The sequence below is a fragment of the Hyla sarda genome, chromosome 3 (genome assembly GCF_029499605.1).
Source record: "Hyla sarda isolate aHylSar1 chromosome 3, aHylSar1.hap1, whole genome shotgun sequence".
Classification (NCBI taxonomy): Eukaryota; Metazoa; Chordata; class Amphibia; order Anura; family Hylidae; genus Hyla; species Hyla sarda.
In genome coordinates, this window is record NC_079191.1 from 389729697 (window position 1) to 389757044 (window position 27348).

Sequence of the window (27348 nt, forward strand, 5' to 3'; positions counted from 1 at the left end):
GCAATATAAACAATCATTTTCGGGGGGGGGGGGGGGGGGAATGTGTGTGTGCGTGTTGGGGGGGGGGGTGCTAACCGATAAACAGACCCTTCTCAACAAATATTTGGACAAAAGGATATTGATTGTAATAGCTCTGCGATAGATCCCTATTCCGCAGCCAGTTGGCACACTACTGATTTGTTATAACGTGTAACTGTAAGTTTAATGAAATGTCAGAGTTTGATGTGTAACTATTACCAAAGGTTGATGAGTTTATTGAGAAACTAGGCCATTCTAGATTTGTCTTAACCCTTGAACTGACTAGGGTGTAGGAACCCCTTTACTGCTGCTACAAATGATAAAACTCATTTTAATTTTTTTCCCATTATAATTTTTTTTACCCCAGACCCACTTTTCCAATATGTCTGTTAACCCCTCAAACCCCATCTTAGGTATGTTTCTGCATATTTGGACAATATTATTAGTTTCAGTGACTACTGGGAGAGTAATTTGCCAAAAGTACAAACTGTATTAGATTCTCTTAGGGCAGCGGGATTAAAAGCAAATCCTAAAAAGTGTCTTAGGTCTTGAGGATGCATGTTATAGGAAGGCAATGGAAATTTTGGCATATTTAGTAACATATAGATAATCCTTCTGTGGTGTCAGGTGAGGGTAATGTGTGAATTAACCTTTTCGTTGACCTATGCTCTACCCGAGATAGACCAGCTTCTCCGTTACCAGGCATAGGGAAAATAATTACTCCAAGGTTACGGATAACTGGATTTACTGAGGTTGGAAAGGTGGTACAATCCGTTACAGCTCAGATTAGCATGAAGGAGATAAATGGTGAACTTTGGGAAGTTTATCGGCTTTCTGGGACTTGTAGTGGTATGATACTGTGACTGTCTTGCTGTATGCAACCCATGCTGGACTGTAGTTAATTGAAGGACTAACTTGCCTTACTGACTTGCTTGACTTGACTTGAATTGAATCCCCAAGATTTTAGTGCTTACCTCCAGGCTTTGACTTTCATCCAGGCATAGGGGTCAACTTGTAGAAGATCCGTGGTTGCTGGACTAGGCCTCAGGCCTCCTTCAGAATCACCTCACAGACTCCTCAGACTTCTCTCAACTGCACCTCAGCATTAACTGCTCTCTGAACTCCTACCTCACTATATAAGGGGCAGGTTTTGAGAAGTCCCATTGGGCAGAAAAGTCACATGGTTCACCACTGCATGCTCCACTAACAACAAGGTCCTTAGCAACAGGTTTAAGGTTTAAAGTGACAAGTACATACATAGAAAATACCAATATATTAACCATTGCACAACATTGCATTATACTATGAAAAATAGAGTCCTGAGGAGTGTGGGCCCAAGACGGGCATTGAAGCAGCATCTGCCACACAGGCGGGCAGGAATACAGAAGAACACTTCGTTCTGGATGGGTCACCACACTTCATTTTATCATTTAAAATGTCTGAAGAAAAATCCTCCTTTTTTTTGTTTGGAAAATCCGCTGTGTGAACTTGGCCTAACCCTGATTTTAGCTTAGATTCTAATTTGGGACAGAGAGACCTCCTGGGCCCACTCAAACGCTAAGGCTATGTTCACACATCTACAATGTCCACACAGAAAATCTCATAGATGGCAATGCATTCCGTGCGGATTCTACAGAAAGAATGGACAAGTTCAGTCTTTCTGCGGACACGGAAATCGGGTTTGTAGCATGGAAATTCCGCCATGTACACAGTGAAGAATCTCATTGAATACAATAGAACTCTGCTGCTGTGGTATTTCCGGCGGGATTCCAATGAGAAATTCTGCACGGAAATTCCGGACGTGTGAACATGGCCTAAGTCCCGGGCAATTTGGCACTCCCTAAAGTTATTTCCCTGCATAGATGGATTTCAGGTAATTAAAGGCAAAATACATGTAAATCAGAGCCAAAAGACCCTATTAAAAACAAAAGAGCTATCATATATTTATTACAGTATTTATTGGACAAAAAAAATTGTTTACATATGATTTATACAGATCTTTATGCTAAGTTCTTTAATTCGTATTTTATATGGAAAGACACATTCATGATTGAAATATTATCATTAAATATGAAGCACAGAAACAAAATGACTAAAATTCACAGATGACGAGACGTTTTTCTCCACAAGACTTATCATTCCATTTTCCAGTCTCATACATTTCCACACAGTTCTCAGCTCCACTTTGATTGGGTTCATTGGGGGCCCAGTTTGTGTAGCTTATGACTTCTCCATTTGAATACCTAAATGTGCCCTCGGTCACGATGTCATTTATTCCTAGAAATGGGGAAACTCCATACTGGGTACGGATGGTTAGCACGGCTTGGTTCTCGTCGTTGTTCTGTGGTGAAGCCAGTTGAGCTCCTGCCATGGTACAAGTTGACTTGGCTACGTCATAGACGGCCTGTGTACCATCTGAAATGTAGATCTTGTCACCAGCTATCTTTACACCTTTGTACAGTGCGAAAGCTGAAACAGAAAAAAAGCCACATTGAACAATAAAAAAAAGTGTTATACAACAAATACCCATTGGGGTAGATTTATCAAAACCTGTCTAGAGGCAGAGTGGTGCAGTTGGATTGCTTCTTTTATTTTCCCAGGCCTCTTTAAGAATGAAAGAAGCGATCTGATTGGTTGCTATGGAAAACTGCACCACTCTTCCTCTGCACAGGTTTTGATAAATCTCCCCCATTGATTTATAAATCTAAGTTAACAAATTAGGAAGATTTAAAGGAGTATTCCGGCTTTATACATCTTATCCCATTCTGTGCCAGGCGCTGCCTCCAAGACGTCACATGTTGGCCATGTCCCCTAGTGCCGTCACACCAAGCCCCCTCCATTCATGTCTATGGGAGGAGGCCTTTTCATTTTTCAGAGGCCTTTTCAAAAAGAAAAGAAGAGATCTGATGGGCTGCTATGGGCAACTTATCCACATGATAGGTCAGTGTTTCCAAACCAGGGTGCCTACAGCTGTTGCAAAACAACAACTCCCAGCATGCTGGGAGTTGTAGTTTTGCAACAGTTGGGGACACCTTGTTAGGGAAACAGTGGGATAGGTGATAAATATGTCTCAAAGTTTTTACCTCAATACACATCCACAGTGAGGTGAATTTGAGGATTGAATTGAGGTTGGGGTCTGCTCACATAACATTTTGATGTGTTTTTGTTTTTTGTTAATCAAAGTGCATTTTTTAGAGAAATAATGCCATCAAGTATCAGCCGCAGCATACAGATCTGGGTGGGGAGGGTAGGAGGCTGTGAGCAGCCAGAAATCTGATGATGTGATAATGTTATCCCCTAGTTCACAAGTCAGCTGACCTAGGACAGACCATTTCTTCTGACATTAAACACTGTGATTTAAGGTGGGTCAGACTGATAATCACATGAGCCAGTTACAATCATGAAATGCCGGTATATAATAGATGGAGCCTGAAGACTAGTGATAGTGTGTGCACATGTGGGTTTTTTGCCCATATCATGCAAACCTGGAGTGCTTCTTTAAAAGGGTATTCCACCTACCAACACTTTTATCTTATTATTTAGCCATGAAAACTTAAAGCGTACCTGTCAGATCCACAAAAAAAACTGTTATGTTACTCGGTACCTCCTCCTAATCATGTACATTTTATGTATCTATAACTGATATTTCACAAAAAAATAGTCTATTACAGCTGCCCACTGTCTTTTTCATCTTCCCAGAGGGAGGGGGCGTGTCCCTCTCTTGCCTGCACTGTGATGACTCCTTCCCCTTCCTCACTCGCTGACTCACTGTACTCGGAGTTGAGCCTAGCAGCCCTGCTCTGTAACTCTTTCCTCTCTAGTTTTATGCTGTATGCACAAACACACACACACACACACACACACCCAATGATTATTGGATATTACCTGTACTCTACCACCAAAGACAATATGGTAAGTGTATAACTTATATCTTCCTAAATTGATGCAAAATTTTAGTGCTTAAAGTACAGTGTCTTTGTTAATGCAACATTTTTATATATTTTCCCTTTGCCATTCATGTGTATCATTCTTTGGCTGTCCTGTAATGTTGGGACTTGTTATTTTGGAATAGTTGGAGGTAAAGTGTTTGGAAAACTCTTTTTTTACAGCAGTGTTGCCTTCAGTTGTGAGCCTAAAACTACAACTCCCAGCATGCCCAGACATCCTTTGACTGTCCAGGAATGCTTGGAGTTTTGGTTTTGCAACAGCTGGAGCCACATGTTTGGTAAAATGCTATGTTACAGCAGTGTTGCTGCAGGCTGTGTTCCTCCTGCAGCCTTGCCAATCAGCCATCTCATGTCCATGACCCTTGGACACACTCATGGTGCTGTGGAAGTCATCAGTGTCCCAGGAGGTATGGGGATCCCTAGTGGTGGGATTTTCAAAAGCAGTTTACTTTAAAGTGTACCTGTCGTCCACAACAACTTTTTATATAATGTAGATAATATAATTATATGTATATTTGTAATACCCATTGGTTAAAAAAATGTGTACATTTATAGGTGAAAAAGTGCTGTGTCTGCAGCTATTGCCTGTGAGGAGTCCTAATACATGAAGTAAGGGCAGGACAAGCAGGGCTCTGTGCAGGCTGCTGGATTGTCAATCATTCTCATGTGTGAGCCCATAGCATGTCATAGAGTCTCAGTGCAGAGAGCCCTGCTTGTCCTCAGTGCGCAGAGCCCTGCTTGTCCTCAGTGTACAGAGCCCTGCTTGTCCTCAGTTCACAGAGCCCTCCTTGTCCTCAGTGCGCAGAGCCCTGCTTGTCCTCAGTGTACAGAGCCCTGCTTTTGCTCAGTGTACAGAGCCCTGCTTCTCCTCAGTGTACAGAGCCCTGCTTGTCCTCAGTGTACAGAGCCCTGCTTGTCCTCAGTGTACAGAGCCCTGCTTGTCCTCAGTGCACAGAACTCTGCTTGTCCTCAGTGCACAGAATACTGCTTGTCCTCAGTGCACAGAGCCCTGCTTATCCTCAGTGTACAGAACCCTGCTTGTCCTCAGTGCACAGAGCCCTGCTTGTCCTCAGTGAACAGAGCCCTGCTTGTTCTCAGTGTACAGATCCCTGCCTGTCCTTAATGTACAGAGCCCTACTTGTCCTCAGTGCACAGAATACTGCATGTCCTCAGTGCACAGAACCCTGATTGTCCTCAGTGCATAGAGCCCTGCTTGTCCTCAGTGTACAGAGCCCTGCTTGTCCTCAGTGCACAGAGCCCTGCTTATCCTCTGTGTACAGGGCCCTGCTTGTCCTCAGTGTACAGAACCCTGCTTGTCCTCAGTGTATAGAGCCCTGCTTGTCCTCAGTGTACAGAGCCCTACTTGTCCTCATTGTATAGAGCCCTGCTTGTCCACTCTGCTTGTCCACCCTCACTTCCTGGACTCCTCATAGAGACACACAGGCAATAGCTGCAGGACCAAAATCTACACATTTTTTAACCAATGAATCTTACATATATACATATAATGGTATTATCTACGTTATCAAAAAATTTTTGTTGATGACAGGTGCACTTTAATAAAATATGAACATTTTTTAAAGACGAGTATTAGAAAAACTATTGTTTTGCCAAGATGTACAACATATAGAAAGTATTTATATGTGACAATGCACTTTTAAAAGTATGATTGCAGAAGTGGGCACTGGGCAGCTACTAAAATTACTATCCTTATTCCCAGCAGTCCCAGCACTGTAACGTGTAGTCAACCAACAATTCTTAACACTAGGATATTTTAGAAAAACACTAACATTTTATTTATATATATATATATATATATATATATATATATATATATATATATATATATACCTGATATCATAGTGAATTATGAGACAAATTGGAGGTATATTAAGTAAATAAATAACAATGTAACACAAGTATTGGTGCAGGGTTGCGATTATGTGTGTGTGTGGGGGGGGAGAAATTATGCATGTGAGTGGAGGATAATAATGATTATTATAATCCTCCCCTCACATGTATGTATCATCTCCCCCTCACATGTATAGTCTGATAACCCCCTCACATATGATCTTATTAGGAGATTATACTTGTGAGGGGACTATAAATGTGAGGAGTGGATTATCAGACTATACATGTAAGGGGGAGATAATACATGTGTATTATTATAATAATCCCCTCCTCACATGTATAATCCCCTCACATATAATCTGATTATGATATTATATATGTGAGGGGATTATCAATGTGAGGAGGGGGTTATCAGATTATACATGTGAGGGAGATATGATAAATATATGTTAGGGGAAGATTATAATAATCCTCTAACGTGTATAATCCCCTCCTGACATTTATAATCCCCTCCTGACATGTATAATCCCCTCCTCACATGTATAATCCCCTCCTCACATGTATAATCCACTCCTCACATGTATAATCCCCTCCTCACATGTATAATCCACTCCTCACATGTATAATCCCCTCCTCACATGTATAATCCCCTCCTCACATGTATATAATCCCCTCCTCACATGTATAATCCCCTCCTGACATGTATAATCCACTCCTCACATGTATAATCCACTCCTCACATGTATAATCCCCTCCTCACATGTATAATCCCCTCCCGACATGTATATAATCCCCCCTCACATGTGTATAATCCCCTCCTCACATGTATAATCCACTCCTCACATGTATAATCCCCTCCTCACATGTATAATCCCCTCCTGACATGTATAATCCCCTCCTCACATGTATAATCCCCTCCTGACATGTATATAATCCCCCCTCACATGTGTATAATCCCCCCTCACATGTGTATAATCCCCTCCTCACATGTAAAATCCACTCCTCACATGTATAATCCCCTCCTCACATGTATAATCCCCTCCTGACATGTATAATCCCCTCCTCACATGTATAATCCCCTCCTGACATGTATATAATCCCCCCTCACATGTGTATAATCCCCCCTCACATGTGTATAATCCCCTCCTCACATGTATAATCCCCTCCTCACATGTATAATCCCCTCCTCACATGTATAATCCCCTCCTGACATGTATATAATCCCCCCTCACATGTATAATCCCCTCCTCACATGTATAATCCCCTCCTCACTTGTATAATCCCCTCCTCACATGTATAATCCCCTCCTGACATGTATAATCCCCTCCTCACATGTATAATCCCCTCCACACATGTATAATCCCCTCCTCACATGTATAATCCCCTCCTCACATGTATAATCCCCTCCTGACATGTGTATAATCCCCCGTCACATGTATATAATCCCCCCTCACATGTGTATAATCCCCTCCTGACATGTATAATCCCCTCCTCACATGTATAATCCCCTCCTCACATGTATAATCCCCTCCTCACATGTATAATCCCCTCCTCACATGTATAATCCCCTCCTCACATGTATAATCTGATTTTGCGATTATAAATGTGAGGAGGGGGTTATCAGATTATACATGTGATGGGGAGATGTTACATATATGTGAGTGGAGGATTATAATAATCCCCTGCTCACATGTATACGGCTTGTTTCACATTGATGAATCTCCAGAAGCGATCCCTTTGGGCGGCGCAAGGAGCGTGCAGATCTTTTTGCAGATCCGCTTAGAAATGCATTGCTGTCTGGAGATTTTTCAGTGTGAACCTAGTAATTATAATAGTTATATCCTGTATTATATTCCAGAGCTGTTCTCACTATTCTGCTGGTGAGGTCACTGTGTACATACATTACATTACTTATCTTGTACTGATCCTGAGTTATATCCTGTATTATACTCCAGAACTGCACTCACTATTCTGCTGGTGAGGTCACTGTGTACATACATTACATTACTTATCTTGTACTGATCCTGAGTTATATCCTGTATTATACTCCAGAACTGCACTCACTATTCTGCTGGTGTGGTCACTGTGTACATACATTACATTACTTATCCTGTACTGATCCTGAGCTATATCCAGTATTATACTCCAGAGCTGTACTCACTATTCTGCTGGTGAGGTCACTGTGTATATACATTACATTACTTATCCTGTACTGATCCTGAGTTATATCGTGTATTATACTCCAGAGCCGCCATTCATATAACAGAATCTGAGGAGCATCACAACAGTCGAATCTAAAAGTTTCCTTAGGAGACGAGGTGAGTGACCTGCTGCTTCCACCATAAGTAATGTAACGTGAGCCTTCATTTATCGCAATAGTTAGATTTTGCACAATGGGTGCCACACATTGTATAAGATGTCACTATTGCGGTGAATGTAGGGTCACTTTACATTACTTATGTACTGAGTTATATCCTGAATTATACTCCAGAGCTGTACTCACTATTCACTAGACTGTCCGGGAATGCTGGGAGTTGTAGTTTTGGACCACCTGGAGAGTCACTGTTTTGAAAACACCTCCTTAGTCAGTATTTTCCAACCTGGGCTCCTCCAGCAAAATTACAATTCCTAGCATTCCCCGGACAGTCTTTAGCTGTCCAGGCATGCTGGGAGTTTTAGTTCTGCAACAGCTGGAGGCACTAAGGTTTGGTAGGTAGGTCCTTAGTCCATTGTTTCCCAACCTGGGTGCCTCCAGCTGTTGCAAAACCACAACTTCCAGCATGCCCAAACAGCCAAAGCCTGTTTGGAAAACACTGGAATAAGGGCCTACCTACCAAATGTTACGTAGCTACCCACCTACCAACCAAACTTATACCTACCTACCTACCTAGCACCAAACCTTTTACCTGCCTTCCTACCAACTAAACTTACTAACTGCCTAAATATCTTGCAAATTTACTACTTGCCTACCTACTTAGAAAATGTTCTACCTACCTAACTAGCAGATGTACTACTTGCAAACGTACTACACGCTTACCCAGCAAACATATTACCTGGGGGGGGGGGGGGCAGGCATATTCTTTGCACAGGGGCCCTCTGCTGTCTGTGTCTGCCCCTGGTGTAAATGTACATTTGAATAATCCGTAGGGCACTAGGACTGCTTGGAAATGCTCCGTCCCATAGATGGCAATGTATTACCAAGCGAAATCTGCAAAAAGAATAGCCAAGTCTATTCTTTCTGTGGACCCTGGGGTGTGAACAGTACAGCAGAAACCCATTGAAATTAATGGGTCTCTGCTGCAGGGGAATGTCCTTTTGGAATATTCCGTGTGGAAATTCCACACATATTCTGCCATGTGAACATACCCTTACTGTTTATAGAACTGTTCTGAAGGAAACAAGAATCTACATTTCTTACTAACCTTTCCTCAGCGATACCAGGTTGGACTGCATTTTCATGATTCTTCCATCCAAAAGACCCAGTTGGAGTTTAAGAGCTTCAAGCACTGATAAAAAAACAAAAACAAATGCATTATAAGGTTAATAGTATACCGTATATACTCGAGTATAAGCCGACCCGAATATAAGCCGAGGCCCCTAATTTCAACCCAAAATCCCAGGAAAAGTTATTGACTCGAGTATAAGCCTAGGGTGGGAAATACATCATCCCCCCTGTCATCATCCAGACCCTCATCATCATCACCTGTCATCATCCCCTTGTCATCATCCCACACCCCCCCCTTCATCATCCCCTTGTCATCATCCCCACCCCCCTTCATCATCCTCTTGTCATCATCCCACACCCCCCCCCCCTTCATCATCCTCTTATCATCCGCCCTCAGTGGTCTTCAACCTGCGGACCTCCAGAGGTTTCAAAACTACAACTTGTTGTAGTTTTGAAACCTCCGGAGGTCCGCAGGTTGAAGACCACTGCGGCCTTCGACATCATCCAGCCCCCTCTCACCCCCCTTTAGTTCTGTACAGTACTCGCCTCCGCTCAGCGCTGGTCCGGTGCTGCAGGACTGTCCGGTGAGTAGGTCGTCCGGTGGGATAGTGGTTCCGGGCTGCTATCTTCACTGGGGGCGCCTCTTCTCCGCGCTTCGGGCCCAGAATAGAGGCGTTGCCTTGACGATGACGCAGAAGTACGTTGGTAATGAACGTACCTCTGCGTCGTTGTCAAGGCAACGTGACTATTCTGGGGCCGGGCCCGAAGCGCTTAGAAGAGGCCTCCCTTAGAAGAGGTGAAGATAGCAGCCCGGAACCACTATCCCAACGGACGACCTCCTCACCGGACAGTCCTGCAGCACCGGACCAGCGCTGAGCGGAGGCGAGTACTGTACAGAACTAAAGGGGGGTGAGAGGGGGCTGGATGATGTCGAAGGCCGCAGTGGTCTTCAACCTGCGGACCTCCGGAGGTTTCAAAACTACAACTCCCAGCAAGCCCGGACAGCCGATGGCTGCCCGGGCTTGCTGGGAGTTGTAGTTTTGAAACCTCTGGAGGTCCGCAGGTTGAAGACCACTGCGGGTGGAGAGTTCACTCGAGTATAAGCCAAGGGGGGTGTTTTCAGCACGAAAAATCGTGCTGAAAAACTCGGCTTATACTCGAGTATACACGGTACTCTTACTTTTAAAACATATTAAAGGGGAAGCATGAAACAGGCAGTGACACCATCACTATGAGTGGCAGGGTGAGCAGGGTATACAGCCAATAAGGCAGCTCTCCCTTCACCAGTGTCTCCCAACCAGGGTACTTCCAGCTGTTGCAAAACTGGCTGTCCAGGCATGCTGGGAGTTGTAGTTCTGCAAACTGGTTGAGAAACACTGCCCTATACACACATAGGGAGAGACGTGCCAAGCCAAGCAAGACAGAGAGCAGCTATATAGAGCCATTACCTTGGCTGTGTACCACATTCACAAATATTTTTTAATACTATAGTTTCTCGGACACAACAAGTAAATCATTGTCTTTTAGTGAGGAAACATGTGGTTGTTTTATGCAGCCTGCGGTCGGGGCTGCCTGGCCTGAAACAACCAACTGGTTCCCTTTAAATCTCAGAATAGGTATTGCAGTAAATGTATGGCAAACTATTTAATTCAAACCATTTATAAGAATACTTTGGTAGATCAGATGCAATATATAGCATACCCAGTGGTGCATAAAGACAGCAGTTTATTTAATATCAGGACTTTTGTTTTTTAATATGCTTTAAAATGTATATTCTATATGACCCCATATATCTATATGACCCCATATATATATATATATATATATATATATATGACGTTGAGGTCTGGAAGTAGAACCAGATTAAAAATTCTGATGCAAATGTAAACATATCAGGATTCAAATCAATTTATATCAGTCTAAGTAAAAAATTTTTAGAAAAATGCTGCATTACCAAATACAGCCATAAACAAGAGCAGTGCTAATTCTGGTATTAAAAAAAATACCTTTTGACTTTTCCTTTAAATGGCAACTTTCATTTGGAAAAAAAAAAAAAACTTAGAACATATCCTAGACACATGTCAAAAGTTTGGATAGGGGGGAGTTGGGGGTGTTGGGAGCTGTTGGGGGCTCTGAAGCTATGGTCACATGGGGGAATGTCTGCACGGAAAACATGCTGGAGTGCTGCCAGAACATGCAGGCGCTAGGACTGCTCCGAAATGCGACGTTTCATAGACAGCAATGCATTTCCATGCAGAGTCCACAGAAAGAATACGTGTCCATTTTTTCTGTGTAGCACAGAAATTCTGCTATGTGAACAGTGCAGCAGAATCTTATTGAAATCAATGGAATTCTGCACGAAAATGTCATCATGTGAACACAGCCTGAGTGTTCTGACCTCCATCGATCAGGAGAACAAACCAGGGGAAGTTCAGGCTCTCCCTGCTCTATGTCACATGATCGGGACAAACTCACAATGTAAATCTAATTAGCATGTCTCGATCATGTGACACAGATTAGGGAGAGAAGCGCGCAGCAGTGTAGGCTTCTCCCGACTTGTTCTCCTGATCAGCAGAGGTCTAAACACTCACTCCCCCACAGATCAAAACTTTAGACATGCTGCTAGGACATGTCAATTTTTTTTCCAAATGACAGGTATTTTGTCTTAAACAGTCTACTTTATTAACAATATATTATGCACAGTATTTATTTTGAAAGAATGAGCGTGTTCATACTTTCAGCAGACGAATGTCAGCGGCGGAATCCCCTTGACAACAATAGGTCGCTGCTGCACTGGAATATCCCAGCAGAAACTCCTTAGTGTGAACATAGCCTTAAAGGGGTACTCCGCCCCTTATCTCCCTGCTGCATCTGGCATTCGTTTAGAGCGTTGAGTGCAGCGCCAGAGGCTCATGACGTCATGGTCCCGCCCCTCAATACAAGTCTATGTGAGGGGCCATCATGCGCCCCTCCCATAGACTTGTCTTGCGGGGGCATGGCCGTGACGTCACGAGCGGGGTATGACCGTCACATCACCAGCCTCCGCCCGCATCCCCAGTCATCCACCAAGGAGCTAAGTTTGCTCTGTGCACCGGATGTCTGGGGTGCCGCAGCCGAGATCAGACATCAGACATCTTATCCCCTATCCAAGATGTCTAGGGGCGGAGTACTCATTTAATGAGCTGGTGTACTGTTTAGTATAAAACCATTTTACTGTAACTGTCAAAAACAAAATATTATGACATAAATCATTGACCAAATAATACTTCTGTTACTATTGTTTAATAAACTTTATCCAAAATATAATATTAAAAGAGAAGTAAAGACAAAAGAAACTACCGTATATACTCGAGTATAAGCCGACCCGAGTATAAGCCGAGACCCCTAATTTCAACCCAAAATCCCAGGAAAAGTTATTGACTCGAGTATAAGCCTAGGGTGGGAAATACCTCATCCCCCCCTGTCATCATCCAGACCCGTCATTAACATCCTCATCATCATCCCCTTGTCATCATCCCACACATCCCCCCTTCATCATCCTCTTATCATCCCACACATCCCCCCTTCATCATCCCCTTATCATCCCACACATCCCCCCTTCATCATCCCCTTGTCATCATCCCACACATCCCCCCTTCATCATCCCCTTATCATCCCGCACATCCCCCCTTCATCATCCCCTTATCATCCCGCACATCCCCCCTTCATCATCCCCTTATCATCCCACACATCCCCCCTTCATCATCCCCTTATCATCCCGCACATCCCCCCTTCATCATCCCCTTATCATCCCGCACATCCCCCCTTCATCATCCCCTTATCATCCCACACATCCCCCCTTCATCATCCCCTTATCATCCCGCACATCCCCCCTTCATCATCCCCTTATCATCCCACACCCCCCCTTCATCATCCCCTTGTCATCATCCCACACATCCCCCCTTCATCATCCCCTTATCATCCCACACATCCCCCCTTCATCATCCCCTTATCATCCCGCACATCCCCCCTTCATCATCCCCTTATCATCCCACACCCCCCCCCCCCTTCATCATCCCCACCCCCCTTCATCATCCCCACACCCCCCCTTCATCATCCTCTTCTCATCATTCGCCCTCAGTGGTCTCCAACCTGCGGACCTCCAGAGGTTTCAAAACTACAACTCCCAGCAAGCCCGGGCAGCCATCGGCTGTCCGGGCTTGCTGGGAGTTGTAGTTTTGAAACCTCCGGAGGTCCGCAGGTTGAAGACCACTGCGGCCTTCAACATCATCCAGCCCCCTCTCACCCCCCTTTAGTTCTGAGTACTCACCTCCGCTCGGCGCTGGTCCGGTCCTGCAGGGCTGTCCGGTGAGGAGGTGGTCCGGTGGGGAGGTGGTCCGGGCTGCTATCTTCACCGGGGGCGCCTCTTCTCCGCGCTTCCGGCCCGGAATAGAGGCGTTGCCTTGACAATGACGCAGAAGCACCTATGCGTCGTTGTCACGGCAACGTGACTATTCTGAGGCCGGGCCCGAAGCGCTTAGAAGAGGCCTCCCCGGTGAAGATAGCAGCCCGGAACCACTATCCCACCGGACCACCTCCTCACCGGACAGTCCTGCAGGACCGGACCAGCGCCGAGCGGAGGTGAGTACTCAGAACTAAAGGGGGTGAGAGGGGGCTGGATGATGTTGAAGGCCGCAGTGGTCTTCAACCTGCGGACCTCCGGAGGTTTCAAAACTACAACTCCCAGCAAGCCCGGACAGCCGATGGCTGCCCGGGCTTGCTGGGAGTTGTAGTTTTGAAACCTCTGGAGGTCCGCAGGTTGAAGACCACTGCGGGTGGGGGAGTTCACTCGAGTATAAGCCGAGGGGGGTGTTTTCAGCACGAAAAATCGTGCTGAAAAACTCGGCCTATACTCGAGTATATACGGTACTATACAACAGAAAAGGGAAAAATTGTCCTTACCTGAAGCTCCAATATCTCCTCTTTCGCCTTTCTCCCCTTGTGGTCCCTGTTCACCTTTTGTTCCTGGACGTCCATCAAGACCAGGAGGCCCAGCTGGTCCTATTGGACCTAAGAAAAAAAAAAAAAAAAAAAAAAAAAAATATATATATATATATATATATATATATATATATTTAGGAAATATGGGGGGAAGTTAGTATTGTTTTTACCCTGGTTTTGTGGGGTTAATTTGTCACACTGTTTGTCTCAGATGGTGTTTAGACACTTTTCATTGCATATTACGTTAGGAGACTTTTTTTTTTTTTTTGAAGAACATACCAAATGGTGATTTCAGTTGATATCAGGCAGTGTTCTGAAATGTATCGTGTACGACTTTTCAGTTTGTTGCATCGTTTGGCGCAACTGTGCTAACTGAGGTGCAATTCTACACCAGTTCTCTGTTGACTTACAAACTGACTGTGGTCAGGAATAATAAAAAAGCGCACATTTGTCGCACAGGTTAAAAAGTTGCACATAAAGTTGCAGAGGAATCATCATGCAAAGTGGAGTACTGAAGTAAGAAATACGATCAGCACCAGATTTATCACATGCCCTGCACCATGTAATAAATTTGGCGCAGTTACACAGTTTCCACCACATGAGTTAATTGAGTAAAAAGACATTTACCTTCTCCATTTTTCCTGAATACCCCCCTATGTCTCACAAACAGCATTTCCAAATGTCAGCCTGAATTATACTAAAAATATTCTGCACATTACCTCGCTCTCCCTTTTCCCCATTTAACCCATTTTTGCCAGGTGTGCCCGGTAGCCCATCTTTTCCTGGAGCTCCACACTTGATGAGGGTATAGTCTGTCTCATAACATATCTCAGTGGAGTACACTAAGGCAATTTCACCCTATAAGGACAAAATAAAATATAATGTAGACTAAATATAGGTAAGATATATTATACAATTCAAAAAGAATAATTTCCCTACTTACTTTTCTTTAGAATAAGTAAATGATGTTAGCAGAGATCTCAAGTAAAGATCTACTGCCCAAATGTAAAGTGCCCCTATATATATTGGAAAAGTTACGTCATGGTTGTGGGCAGAGCTATGGCTTTTTGGATATCTTAGAGTAAATAAACAGGTAGGGTTAGTTTGGGAAAACAAACCAGTATAACAAGCCCACATATATGTCAAAAGTTACAGGACAATAAATTGTGTACTGGAATGGGGGATAAGTTTTCTTCCTTTGGTAGAAGATAAGAGACACACAGAAATACAAAGAATACAAAAATTCCATTGAAAATATGAAAGTGAAAACAAAAAACTACTCTAATTTACATTAAAAAGTGGTCTTCTACAGATGTGTGGTGGGCTGAAAATTCATTATATAAAATTTGGTCTGAATAGGGAGGTGGTCTTCTGGAGAGGTTTCATTGTAATAAAGAAAATAATAACGTTTGCTATATGGCTTTGCTGTTTGGCATGATAAAATCTAGCCAGGTATTGCATTGCAAAAACCATGGTTGGTAAAAGGTTTCAAAACACTTTCCTACACCCCAGTCCCTAATATTTAGTGGGATAGCTGTTAAATGGACCATTGAACATGGATGCACCCAGTAACAATATATTGTATATACAGTACTGTCAAAAAGTATTTGCCCCTTTCCTGGTTTTCTATAATTTTTTTTTTTGCACAATTGTCACACTAAGACCCTCTTCACATATATCCGGGAATCCGTCTGCATTTCCCTCTGGTGCTGTAGGGAAGGGCAGGTAGGGAAACTGATTGCAGAACTGATCCCATTCATTCGAAGGGAATATTTCACATTTATCCAGCTCCTTAAAGGGATACTCTGCCCCTATACATCTTATCCCCTTTCCAAAGCCTCCTTGCCCCCTCTCAACCATCCGCCACTCCGTCTCTCGCCTTGAGCAGTTCCTGCTCATCTGCCCACAGTCTGTCAAGGACATGTTTGAGTATTAGAAGCCAATGTCACAAATTCACCCCCTTGCCCGGCATCTGACAGCTGGCTTGTCTGAACTCTTAGCCCGCCAGCTTTTACCATACAAGCTGGTGGAGTCTGAGGCGTTCAAAAATTTTTTAGCTATTGGGACACCGCAGTGGAAGGTACCCAGCTGAAATTTCTTTGCACAAAAGGCAATCCCCAACCTGTACTCGATTGTGTAAAAGGAAGTAATGGCATGTCTGGCACACAGTGTTGGGGCAAGGGTCCATCTGACCACTGATACCTCATCTGCAAAGCATGGTCAGGGTAGGTATATCACCTACACTGCGCATTGGGTAAACCTGGTGACGGCTGCCAAGCATGGAATGCGTGGCTCTGCAGAGGAGTTGGTGACACCGCCACGACTTGCAGGCAGGCCTGCTGGCACCTCTTCTACTCCTCCTACTCCATCCTCTTCCATAACCTCCTCGTCTGAGTCCTCTTCTGCTGCTGCGTCTTGCTCCACATCAACGGCCCCCCCCCCCCCCAGCTCCCCAGGTACTATTCCACATCCTGGATATGGCCGTGTCACGCCGTCTTGGGGTTGACTTGCCTGAAAGCAGAGAGTCACACCGGACCAGCACTCCTGTCCGCCCTGAACGCACAGGTGGATCAGTGGCTAACTCCGCACCAACTGGAGATTGGCAAAGTGGTTTGTGACAACGAAAGAAATTTGTTGGCGACATTGAATTTGGGCAAGTTGACACATGTGCCGTGCATGGCACATGTGTGTAATCTGATCATACAATGCTTTGTGCATAAGTACCCAGGCTTACAGGAAGTCCTGAAGCAGGCCAGGAAGGTGTGTGGCCATTTCAGGCGTCCCTACACGGCCATGGCGCACTTTTCAGATATCCAGCGGTGAAACAACATGCCAGTGAGGCGCTTGATTTGCGACAGCCAAACACGTTGGAATTCAACACTCCTAATGTTCGACCGCCTGCTCTAATAAGAAAAAGGCGTTAACGTCTATTTGTATGACCGGGGTGCTAGCACACGTTACTGGACGTTCATGCGCAATGCCTAGTCAGTCGCACCGAAGGCACCATCAGCGACATTATACCATTTGTTTTCTTCCTGGAGCGTGCCCTGCGAAGAGTGCTGGATCAGGCCGTAGATGAGCATCACCACCAGAAACAGCCTTATCAGCATCGCTTGCTGGACCTGCGGCAACGCTGAAAGAGGATAGTGAGAAAGAGGAGTCAGAGGAGGAATGTGGTTTTGAGGAGGAGGAGGAAGACCAACCACAACAGGCATCCCAGGGTGCTCGTTGTCACCTATCTGGTACCCGTGGTGTTGTACGTGGCTGGGGGGGAAGAACATACCTTCAGTGAGATCACTGAGGATGAGGAACGGGACATGAGTAGCTCAGCATCCAACCTTGTGCAAATCGGGTCTTTAAAGCTGTCTTTCCTGTTGAGGGAGCCTCGTATAAAAAGGCTGAAGGAGAACGACCTGTACTGGGTGTCCACTAGTGATGTCGCGAACATAAAATTTTCGGTTCTGGCCACAATAGTGATTTAAAAGTTTTTTCAAGGGGACTAACACCTGGACTGTGGCGTGCCGGAGTGGGATCCATGGCAAAACTCCCATGGAGAATTACATAGTTGATGCAGAGTCTGGTTTTAATCCATGAAGGGCATAAATCACCTATTATTCCTAAATGGTTTGGAACCCTTTAGGCATCACATAGTTAGATTCCCCCCCTTTAGACAGCACATAGATTCCCCCATGTTAGTCAGCACATAGTTAGAGCTCCCCTTTAGGCAGCACATAACATTCCCCCATATTAGGCTGCACATAGTTAAAGCCACCCTTGAGGCAGCACATAGTGTGATTTGAACCCAAGGCTCCAGCGCTGCAAGGCAGCAGTGCTAACCTCTGAGCTACCATGCTACCCTTAGCATACATCTACGGTTGCTAAAATGGACAGAGATGTCAGCAGAGAGTACCAGAAAAATTAGGCATGTACACATGCCTGAAAAATTGGTATTGTTGCAGCCGCTTCTGTAGCAGCAGACAGAAAAATTGCAGCACCATAACAAGTGCAGCAGCAGAGGCCAGAAAAGTTAGGCATGTACACATGGATGAAAAATTGAGTATTGTCGCAGCCGCAGCTGTAGCAGCAGCCAGAAAAATTGCAGCACCAGAAAAAGTGCAGCAGCAGAGGCCAGAAAAATTAGGCATGTACATGTGGCTGGAAAATGTGGTATTGTCGCAGCTGTAGCAGCGGCCATAAAAATTGCAGCACCATAACAAGTGCAGCAGCAGAGGCCAGAAAAATTAGGCATGTACACATGGATGAAAAATTGGGTATTGTCGCAGCCGCAGCTGTAGCAGCGGCCAGAAAAATTGCAGCACCATAACAAGTGCAGCAGCAGAGTCCCCAAAAAATAGGCATCTACACCTGGCTGGAAAATTAGGTATTGTTTTTTAGCTATTGTAAAATTACATATTTGATGCAGAGTCTGGTTTTAATCCATAAAGGGCATAAATCACCTATTATTCCTAAATGGATTGGAACCCTCTAGGCAGGACAAAGAGACCCCCTTTAGGCATCACATAGTTAGATTCCCCCCTTTAGACAGCACATAGATTTCCCCATGGCAAGGCAGCAGTGCTAGCCTTAGAATGCTACCCTTAGCATGCTACCCTTAGCATACATCTAATATCTACGGTTGCTAAAATGGACAGAGATGTCAGCAGAGAGTACCAGAAAAATTAGGCATGTACACATGCCTGAAAAATTTGGTATTGTTGCAGCCTCTTCTGTAGCAGCAGACAGAAAAATTGCAGCACCATAACAAGTGCAGCAGCAGAGGCCAGAAAAGTTAGGCATGTACACATGGATGAAAAATTAGGTATTGTCACAGCCGCAGCTGTAGCAGCAGCCAGAAAAATTGCAGCACCAGAAAAAGTGCAGCAGCAGAGTCCCGAAAAATTAGGCATGTGCACATGGATGAAAAATTTGGTATTGTCGCAGCCGCGACAAGGCAGCTCATCTGATCAGGCCTTGTTCAGTCAAATGTATCGCCCAGTGTCAGTCCCTTCAGGATCCATCCCTCATTCATCTTAAGAAAGGTGAGGTAATCCAGACTTTTTTGACCAAGGCGACTCCTCTTCTCAGTGACAGTGCCTCCTGCTGCACTGAAGGTCCTTTCTGACAGGACACTTGAAGCTGGACAGGCTAGAGGTTCGAGCACAAATTGGGATAGCTCAGGCCACAGGTAAAGCCGGCACACCCAGTAGTCAAGGGGTTCATCGCTCCTCAGAGTGTCGATATCTGCGGTTAAGGCCAGGTAGTCTGCTACCTGTCGGTCAAGTCATTCTCTGATGGTGGACCCCGAAGGGCTGTGGCGATGCGTAGGACTTAAAAAAGCTCTGCATGTCCTCCATCAACAACATGTCTGTACAGCATCCTGTCCTTGCCGGCGTGTTCGTGGGAGGAGGAAGAGGATTACTTTCACCTCTTCCCCTGTTAGATCCCTGTTGTGCTGTGACATGACCCTTATACGCTGTGTACAGCATACTTCTTAATTTATTTTGGACCTGCTGAATCCTTTCCGCCTTGCGGAATGTGGTAACATTTCAGGCACTTTATGTTTATACCGGGGGTCTAGTAGCGTGGACACCCAGTACAGGTCGTTCTCCTTCATGCTTTTTATACGAGGGTCCCTCAAAAGGCACGACAGCATGAAAGACCCCATTTGCACAAGGACGGATGCCGAGCTACTCATGTCCCATTCCTCATCCTCAGTGATGTCAGGGAAGGTATAATCTTCTTCCCACCAGCCCCATACAACACCACGGGAACCAGATAGGTGACAAGGAGCACCCTGGGATGCCTGCTGTGGTTGGTCTTCCTCCTCCTCTTCAAAGCCACATTCCTCCTCTGACTCCTCTTCCTCACAATCCTCTTCCAGCATTGCCGCAGGTCCAGCAAGCGATGCTGATAAGGCTGTTTCTGGTGGTGATGGTGTCCACAACTCTTCCTCTTCACGCTCATCTACTGCCTGATCCAGCACTCTTCGCAGGGCACGCTCCAGGAAGAAAACAAACGGTATGATGTCGCTGATGGTGCCTTCGGTGCGTCTGACCAGGTTTGTCACCTCCTCAAAAGGACGCATGAGTCTACAGGCATTGTGCATGAGCCTCCAGTAACGTGGCAAAAAAATTCCCAGCTCCGCAGATGATGTCCTAGCACCCTGGTCATACAAATATTCGTTGACGGCTTTTTCTTGTTGGAGCAGGCGGTCGAACAGTAGGAGTGTTGAATTCCAATGGGCTGTCGCAAATTAAGCGCCTCACTGGCATGTTGTTTCGCCGCTGCATATCTGACAAGTGCACCATGGCCGTGTAGGAACGCCTGAAATGGACATCTTCCGGGATTGCTTCAGGACATCCTGTAAGCCTGGGTACTTGAGCACAAAGCGTTGTACAATCAGATTACACACATGTGCCATGTACGGCACATGTGTCAACCTGCCCAACCTCATTGCCGCCAACAAATTTGTTCCGTTGTCACAAACCACCTTGCCGATCTCCAGTTGGTGTGGATGAGCAGGAACTGCTCAAGGCGAGAGATGGAGAGGCGGATGGTTGCGAGGGGGCAAGGAGGGCAGCAGTGGTTGACCTGGCTGAAGATGCTGGACCAGGAGGAGGATGGCGGCTTTGACTTTGTGTGCTGCTTGTACTAACGTGTTGATCCCATAGGCGTTTGTGATGTGACATCATGTACCTTTGCAAAGCAGTTGTGCCTAGGTGGGTGTTGGACTTCCCACGACTCAGTTTCTTCTGGCACAGGTGGCAAATGGCCTCGCTGTTGTCAGAGGCAGACACACAAAAAAAATGCCACACTGCTGAGCTATGCGATGATGGCATTCTGGTGGTGGCAACAGCATGCGTTGATTGGTGTCCCGTCTGGCTGACCCCGGGTGCCGATGCATGCTGTCTTACTGTGCCACTAGCTCCTTGCGACGACCTCCCCCTACTTCCAACTCGTCTCCTCCTCCTCTCTGTCTCCCCATCTGAACTTTCCCCCTCTTCTTCTCTTCTAGCGGGCACTCACGTGGCATCCACGGACACATCGTCATCATCAACACCTTCACCGCTATCTGACACCTCAAGAAAGGAAGCAGCAGCGGGTACAACATCATCATCACAACGTACGTCCATGTGTGTAATGCTGCCTGACTAAGACATATCCCTGTTAACTACATCCTCTGGCAATAATGGTTGCGCATCACTCATGTCTTCAAACTGATGTGTAAATAACTCATCTGACGGATCAAGTAAAGCTGCTGCGGTGCTAGTGTTGGTGGTGGCGGCTGGCGGGCAAGTGGTAGCATGAGAGGTGCCCGAAGCTAAACTAGAGGAGGAGAAGGATGGTGCATCAAGGTTCCGAGCGGAAGCTGTAGTAGATTGGGTGTCTTGTGATAGCCAGTCAACTAAGTCCTCAGAACTTTGGGGGTTCAGGGTACGTGGCCTCTGAACACTGGCCATTCTAGGGCCAAAGGGAATCCCAGCACCACGACGGCCCCTGCGGGGTGGCCTTCCTCTGCCTGTTATTTTTTTGGTTAAATTTGCACAAGTGTCACAAAGTGTAACAAATGTGATTTGCACTAGGGTGACACAATTTGCCCTGCAGGCAAAAAAACTGGCAACTGTGACGTGAACTGACAGTGACGACTGATTTTAGTTAACAGACAAAAAAGGTAATTTCTTTTAAAATTTGCACAACTGTCACACCTAATGTGATTTGCACTAGGGTGACACAATTTGCCCTGCAGGCAAAAAAACTGGCAACCGTGACGTGAACTGACAGTGATGACTGATTTTATTTAACAGCCAAAAAAGGTTTGTTTTTTTTAAACTTGCAAAACTGTCACACCTAATGTGATTTGCACTAGGGTGACACAATTTGCCCTGCAGGCAAAAAAAAATGGCAACTGTGACGTGAACTGACAGTGACGACTGATTTTATTTAACAGCCAAAAAAGGTAATTTTTTTTTAAATTTGCAAAACTGTCACACCTAATGTGATTTGCACTAGGGTGACACAATTTGCCCTGCAGGCAAAAAAACTGGCAACTGTGACGGGAACTGACAGTGACGACTGATTTTATTTAACAGCCAAAAAAGGTAATTTTTTTTAAAAATTTGCACAACTGTCACACCTAATGTGATTTGCACTAGGGTGACACAATTTGCCGTGCAGGCAAAAAAAATGGCAACTGTGACATGGACTGACAGTGACGACTGATTTTATTTAACAGCCAAAAAAGGTAATTTTTTTTTAAATTTGCACAACTGTCACACTTAATGTGATTTGCACTAGGGTGACACAATTTGCTCTGCAGGCAAAAAAAATGGCAACTGTGACGTGAACTGACAGTGAAGACTGATTTTATTTAACAGCCAAAAAAGTTTTTTTTTTAATTGCACAACTGTCACACCTAATGTGATTTGCACTAGGTTGACACAATTTGCCCTGCAGGCAAAAAAACTGGCAACTGTGACGTGAACTGACAGTGAAGACTGATTTTATTTAACAGCCAAAAAAGGTACTTTTTTTTTAATTTGCACAACTGTAACAACAAATGGGATTTGCACTAGTGTGACAATGAGCAAAAAAGCTTGCCAGCAGAGTTCCCCTTTTAAGCAGTGGTCCCCAACCATGGTGCCTCCAGCTGTTGCAAAACACACGGACTGATATATTTCAGCCCTTTGAATACTGTAGTAGTTAGTTGCTTTAAAGATAAAAAGCTTGCCAGCGGAGTTCCCCTTTTATGCAGTGGTCCCCAACCAGGGTACCTCCAGCTGTTGCAAAACACACGGACTGATATATTTCAGCCCTTTGAATACTGTAGTAGTTAGTTGCTTGAAGGAACATACGTTTGATTCTGGAGTACCCCTTTTAACCAGCGGTTCCCTCCCAACCAGGGTGCCTCCAGCTGTTGCAAGACACACGGACTGATATCTTTCAGCCCTTTGAATACTGTAGTAGTTAGTTGCTTGAAGGAACTTAAGTTTGATTCCGGAGTACCCCTTTTAACCAGCGGTTCCCTCCCAACCAGGGTGCCTCCAGCTGTTGCAAGACACACGGACTGATATCTTTCAGCCCTTTGAATACTGTAGTAGTTAGTTGCTTGAAGGAACTTAAGTTTGATTCTCGCGTACCCCTTTTAACCAGCGGTTCCCTCCCAACCAGGACTGATATCTTTCAGCCCTAAAAAGGGCTTTTTTGGGTGCTGTCCTTAAAGCAGATGTTACACTAGAGCTTTAGGAGTAAACTGGACCCTGAATACACCACCTAGCAGCAACCTAGCTATCACTTTCCCTATACAGCAGGAACAGCTTCTCTGACCCTCCACTTCCTAAGTCTGCAGCATGCTGAATGAGGCTAAAATGGCATCTGTGCAAGAGGTAGGAGGGTCTGGAAGGGAGGGACTGCTGCTGTTCACCGGCGAACAATTCGCGACATCTTTAGTGTCCACACTACTAGACCCCCGGTATAAGCAGAAAGTGCCTGAAATGTTATCGAATTACCGCAAGTCAGACAGGATGCAGCAGTTCCAAAATAAATTAAAAAGTATGCTTTACACAGCGTAAAAGGATGATGTCACAGCACAACGGGAATCTAACAGGGGAAGAGGTGAAAGTAATCCTCCTCCTCCCACGACCATGCCGGCAAGGACAGGATGCTTTACAGACGTGTTGTTGATGGAGGACATGCAGAGCTTTTTAAGTCCTACGCATCGCCACAGCCCTTCGGTGTCCACTCTCAGAGAACGACTCGACCGACAGGTAGCAGACTACCTCGCCTTAACTGAAGATATCGTCACTCTGAGGAGCGATAAACCCCTTGACTACTGGGTGTGCCGGCTTGACCTGTGGCCTGAGCTATCCCAATTTGTGATAGAACTTCTGGCATGCCCTGCTTCAAGTGTCCTGTCAGAAAGGACCTTCAGTGCAGTAGGAAGTATTGTCACTGAGAAGAGGAGTCGCCTAGGTCAAAAAAGTCTAGATTACCTCACCTTTATTGAGATGAATGAGGGATGGATGGATAAAAAAGGCCTGATGAGACGAGCTGTCTTGGGCTAAAAATGGTCCACACGCTGCTGTATTTTTTTTTTCCAAATATGTTTTTATTAACAATACAACAGACTGATCGTATGACATGAACAATCAGACAGTGTCTCAATAGCAGACATAAAAGGGAAGGGCTCCTCGCAGGGAGCGCAATAAATCGGTGAGGCATAGACCAAGCCATGTCACAAATAGCGTATAACTGCAATCTGTAACCATACTGCAAGTGTACGCTGCAATTTCACTAACTAAAACAGTGATGCCAAACAAGTAAAAAAAGAAAATAGAGAACCTATTGCCGAAGTTTGCTGGACTCCGGTGATGCACTCTGAGGAATTTATCCAATGCAATAGCATCATACACAAACATGTGAGCCCGAAGAGCTTGTGCAAAGGAGTCAATCGGTGACTGTTGGCCAGTGTATATATAATAAGAAAAGAAAAAGAAGAAAGTGAAAGAGAAAGAAAGAGAGAGGGGAGACAAGTCGTGAGAGAGGTAAGAAGTAGAGAAGGTGAGGGGAGACGAAGCCAGTAGAAGTAGGATACTATGAAGTTGGTTACATACCATACCAGACAAGGGGTCCACTCCACCGCGAACACCGGTTGGTATACAGCAGCAAGGTGTAGTACAGGGATTATAATTGAGAGGGGAACTATGAGGGAGAGCACTGGGGGAGTGGGAGTGGGCAGGGGGTCACGGTAGTGGAGAGCTAGGGAAAGGAAGGGGATCAACTAGGGGAGCCCAGAGTACTGAAGGACTGGAAGGCTAACCATGGAAGCCACACTGATTTGTATTTCCCTATTTGAGAGGGAGAGTTAGCCATAAGTTCTTCCATTCTATTAATACGCGTCACTTCCCAAAGCCAGGACGAGATGGTGGGAGGTGTTGAGGCTTTCCACAGCCAAGGTATTACAGCCCTAGCTGCTAGGAGTAGGAAGGCGATGAAACGGGATGTGCATTTCCTCACATTCGGTGGGAGGATGGATAGTAGTGCAATTTCTGGTGTGAGTGGGAGGCGAACTGAGGTGATATGGGTGATGATGTCAAAGACCCGGTCCAAAACTCCGACAACGAAGGGCAGTGGAACCAGATGTGGGACATGGAGCCCGGTGATGCTGAGCAGCGCCAACAGGCATCAGACAATCCCGGGTAGAAGGAAGCCAACAACGTGGGAACCCTGTACCATCTAGTGAGTATCTTATAGTTGATTTATTGTGCCTTACAAGAAATCGAAGATCTATGACAATAATTAAGAGCTGTCTGCCAATCGGTGTCGGAGATTCGGTGTCCAAGGTCTCTGTCCTATCCTGACCTAAAAGGAAGGGGTTCGTTAGTCACCTCGTCTAGAAGAATAGTGGAACCTTAATGGAACAGGGGGGCGGTTGCGAGGCAACACACAACTTCTCAAAGGCCGTGAGCTAGGTCTAGCTTACTTCTCATAGAATGGTAAAAGTTATGTAGCTGCTGGTATTGAAAGAGGTGTATGGGGGGCGTGGCCTGGCGGTTGAAATGAGCGGTCGCATGTTGTAGGTGCTCCCGCTCAGAATCTGCTATTCTTTGATCTTGCTTGAAATCCTGGAGTCCCTGACCCCTCAGACCCGTCTCAGGACCCGAGCTACGGCCCACAAACATGATCCTGCCAAACAAAAAGACCGGCCCGCGGTGGAGAAGCTTCGGAATTATGCCCGAGCTGCGAGGCAAGATGGCGCTGGGCAGGCCGGGGCCCGGGCCTCACATGCGGACCTGGAGGACGGGGACCCTGCCCCACCTGGGGGGACTGCGGAGGCTCCAGAACTTACACTCCGGGAGGTGAGCGACACACTCCTGCTGGCCATTCAGACGACCCGTACCTCGCTTACCGGCAAGATGGAGGAGATCCGGGTGGATGTCGGCCTCCTCAGGCAGGACTTGCAAAACCTGAGGGACCGGGTGGTGGAGACAGAGATCCGCATCTCCACGCTGGAGAACACGGTGCAGCCTCTCCCCGCCTCTCTCAGAACCGTGCAGGACCAGCTAGAGATGGCACGGCAGAAGAACGATGATCTGGAGAACAGGCTGCGCCGGAACAACATCCGGGTGATCGGCCTGCCAGAGCGGGTGGAGGGCCAGAACCCCGGGGCCTACGTGGAGACGTGGATCCGGGAGCTCTATCCAGATGTCTCCTTCTCAACTGCTTATGCTGTGGAGCGGGCTCACAGGGTACCCTCCAAGCCACCCATACCTGGCACCCCTCCGCGAACACTGCTGGCGAGGTTCCTTAATTGCAATGACAGGGACCTGATTCTCCGGGCTGCGAGGCGGCTGCCCGACATCACGGTGCACAACGCCAAGGTCTCCATCTTCCCGGACTTTTCTTCAGACCTGCAATGCAAAAGAGCTTCCTTCTCCTCGGTCAAGGCCCGGCTGAGGGAGAGAGGGGTGCCGTACTCAATGGCGTACCCTGCCCGCCTTCGCATTGTGGATGGTGATCGGGCCGTGTTTTTCTCCACTCTGCAAGATGCAGATGACTGGCTGCACCGGCAGCGTTGATCTGGGGACCCCGTAAGCTGATCCATCGTTCCTGCTCTCTGTTGCAGAGGCCTGCAGCCAACGAGACCCCTGCTGTGCATCTCCCCTTCCATCCCCATCTCCTGCTCCTTCCCCCCCCCCCCTTATTTTCGGCTGGGCATGAGGTACTGTGTAATCTTTCATTTGCCCCTGCAGGTGTGCACCTTCTGCCCAACACCCGGACCCATTGCCATTGTCCCCTTTCTCTCCCCTCCTCCCCTGGGCCTTAGCCGCCTTCCATGCCCCCTGCCTCTACTGATCTCGTCCCCAACTTCCCTGATTGTTCTGTGGTGGCGGCCGCTGGGGACAGTGACAAATTTTTTTCTCCCCTGGATTTTTGTTTCATGTTTTTTTACCCCAGAATATTCAGCTGCACTTACATGGACGTTTTTTTCTTCTTCTCCCCCCCATTTCCCCCTCCCTCCTTCCCCTCCTAATCCCCCCCCCCCCTTCTTCCCTTGTCGCCCTCGGGGGACAGTTGTTAGCTTTGAAGGTACCTTCTTCAGAGGACTTT

General features: G+C 46.1%; 1 protein-coding gene across 1 annotated transcript; it reads right to left on the minus strand.

Annotated features, from left to right (window-relative positions):
* Positions 1–1971: 1971 nt before the first annotated feature.
* On the minus strand, positions 1972–17560 carry LOC130361073 (pulmonary surfactant-associated protein D-like). Its single transcript, XM_056563637.1, has 5 exons — positions 17525–17560; positions 14961–15099; positions 14203–14310; positions 9239–9322; positions 1972–2487 (listed from the first exon to the last, which is right to left on the minus strand). Exons 1-5 carry the CDS (start codon positions 17558–17560, stop codon positions 2111–2113), a joined length of 744 nt encoding a protein of 247 aa, XP_056419612.1. The 3' UTR covers positions 1972–2110.
* Between the last annotated feature and the right edge of the window lie 9788 nt (positions 17561–27348).

Bases quoted from the DNA above. Each gene is read 5' to 3' on its own strand.
- LOC130361073 (XM_056563637.1), bottom strand. From the start codon at position 17,560: ATGTCCCGTTCCTCATCCTCAGTGATCTCACTGAAG. The intron at 15,100-17,524 runs GTATGTTCTTCC...TTGTCCTTATAG, and splicing joins CCTCAGTGATCTCACTGAAG to GGTGAAATTGCCTTAGTGTA. The intron at 9,323-14,202 runs GTAAGGACAATT...TTTTTTTATCAG, and splicing joins AGGAGATATTGGAGCTTCAG to TGCTTGAAGCTCTTAAACTC.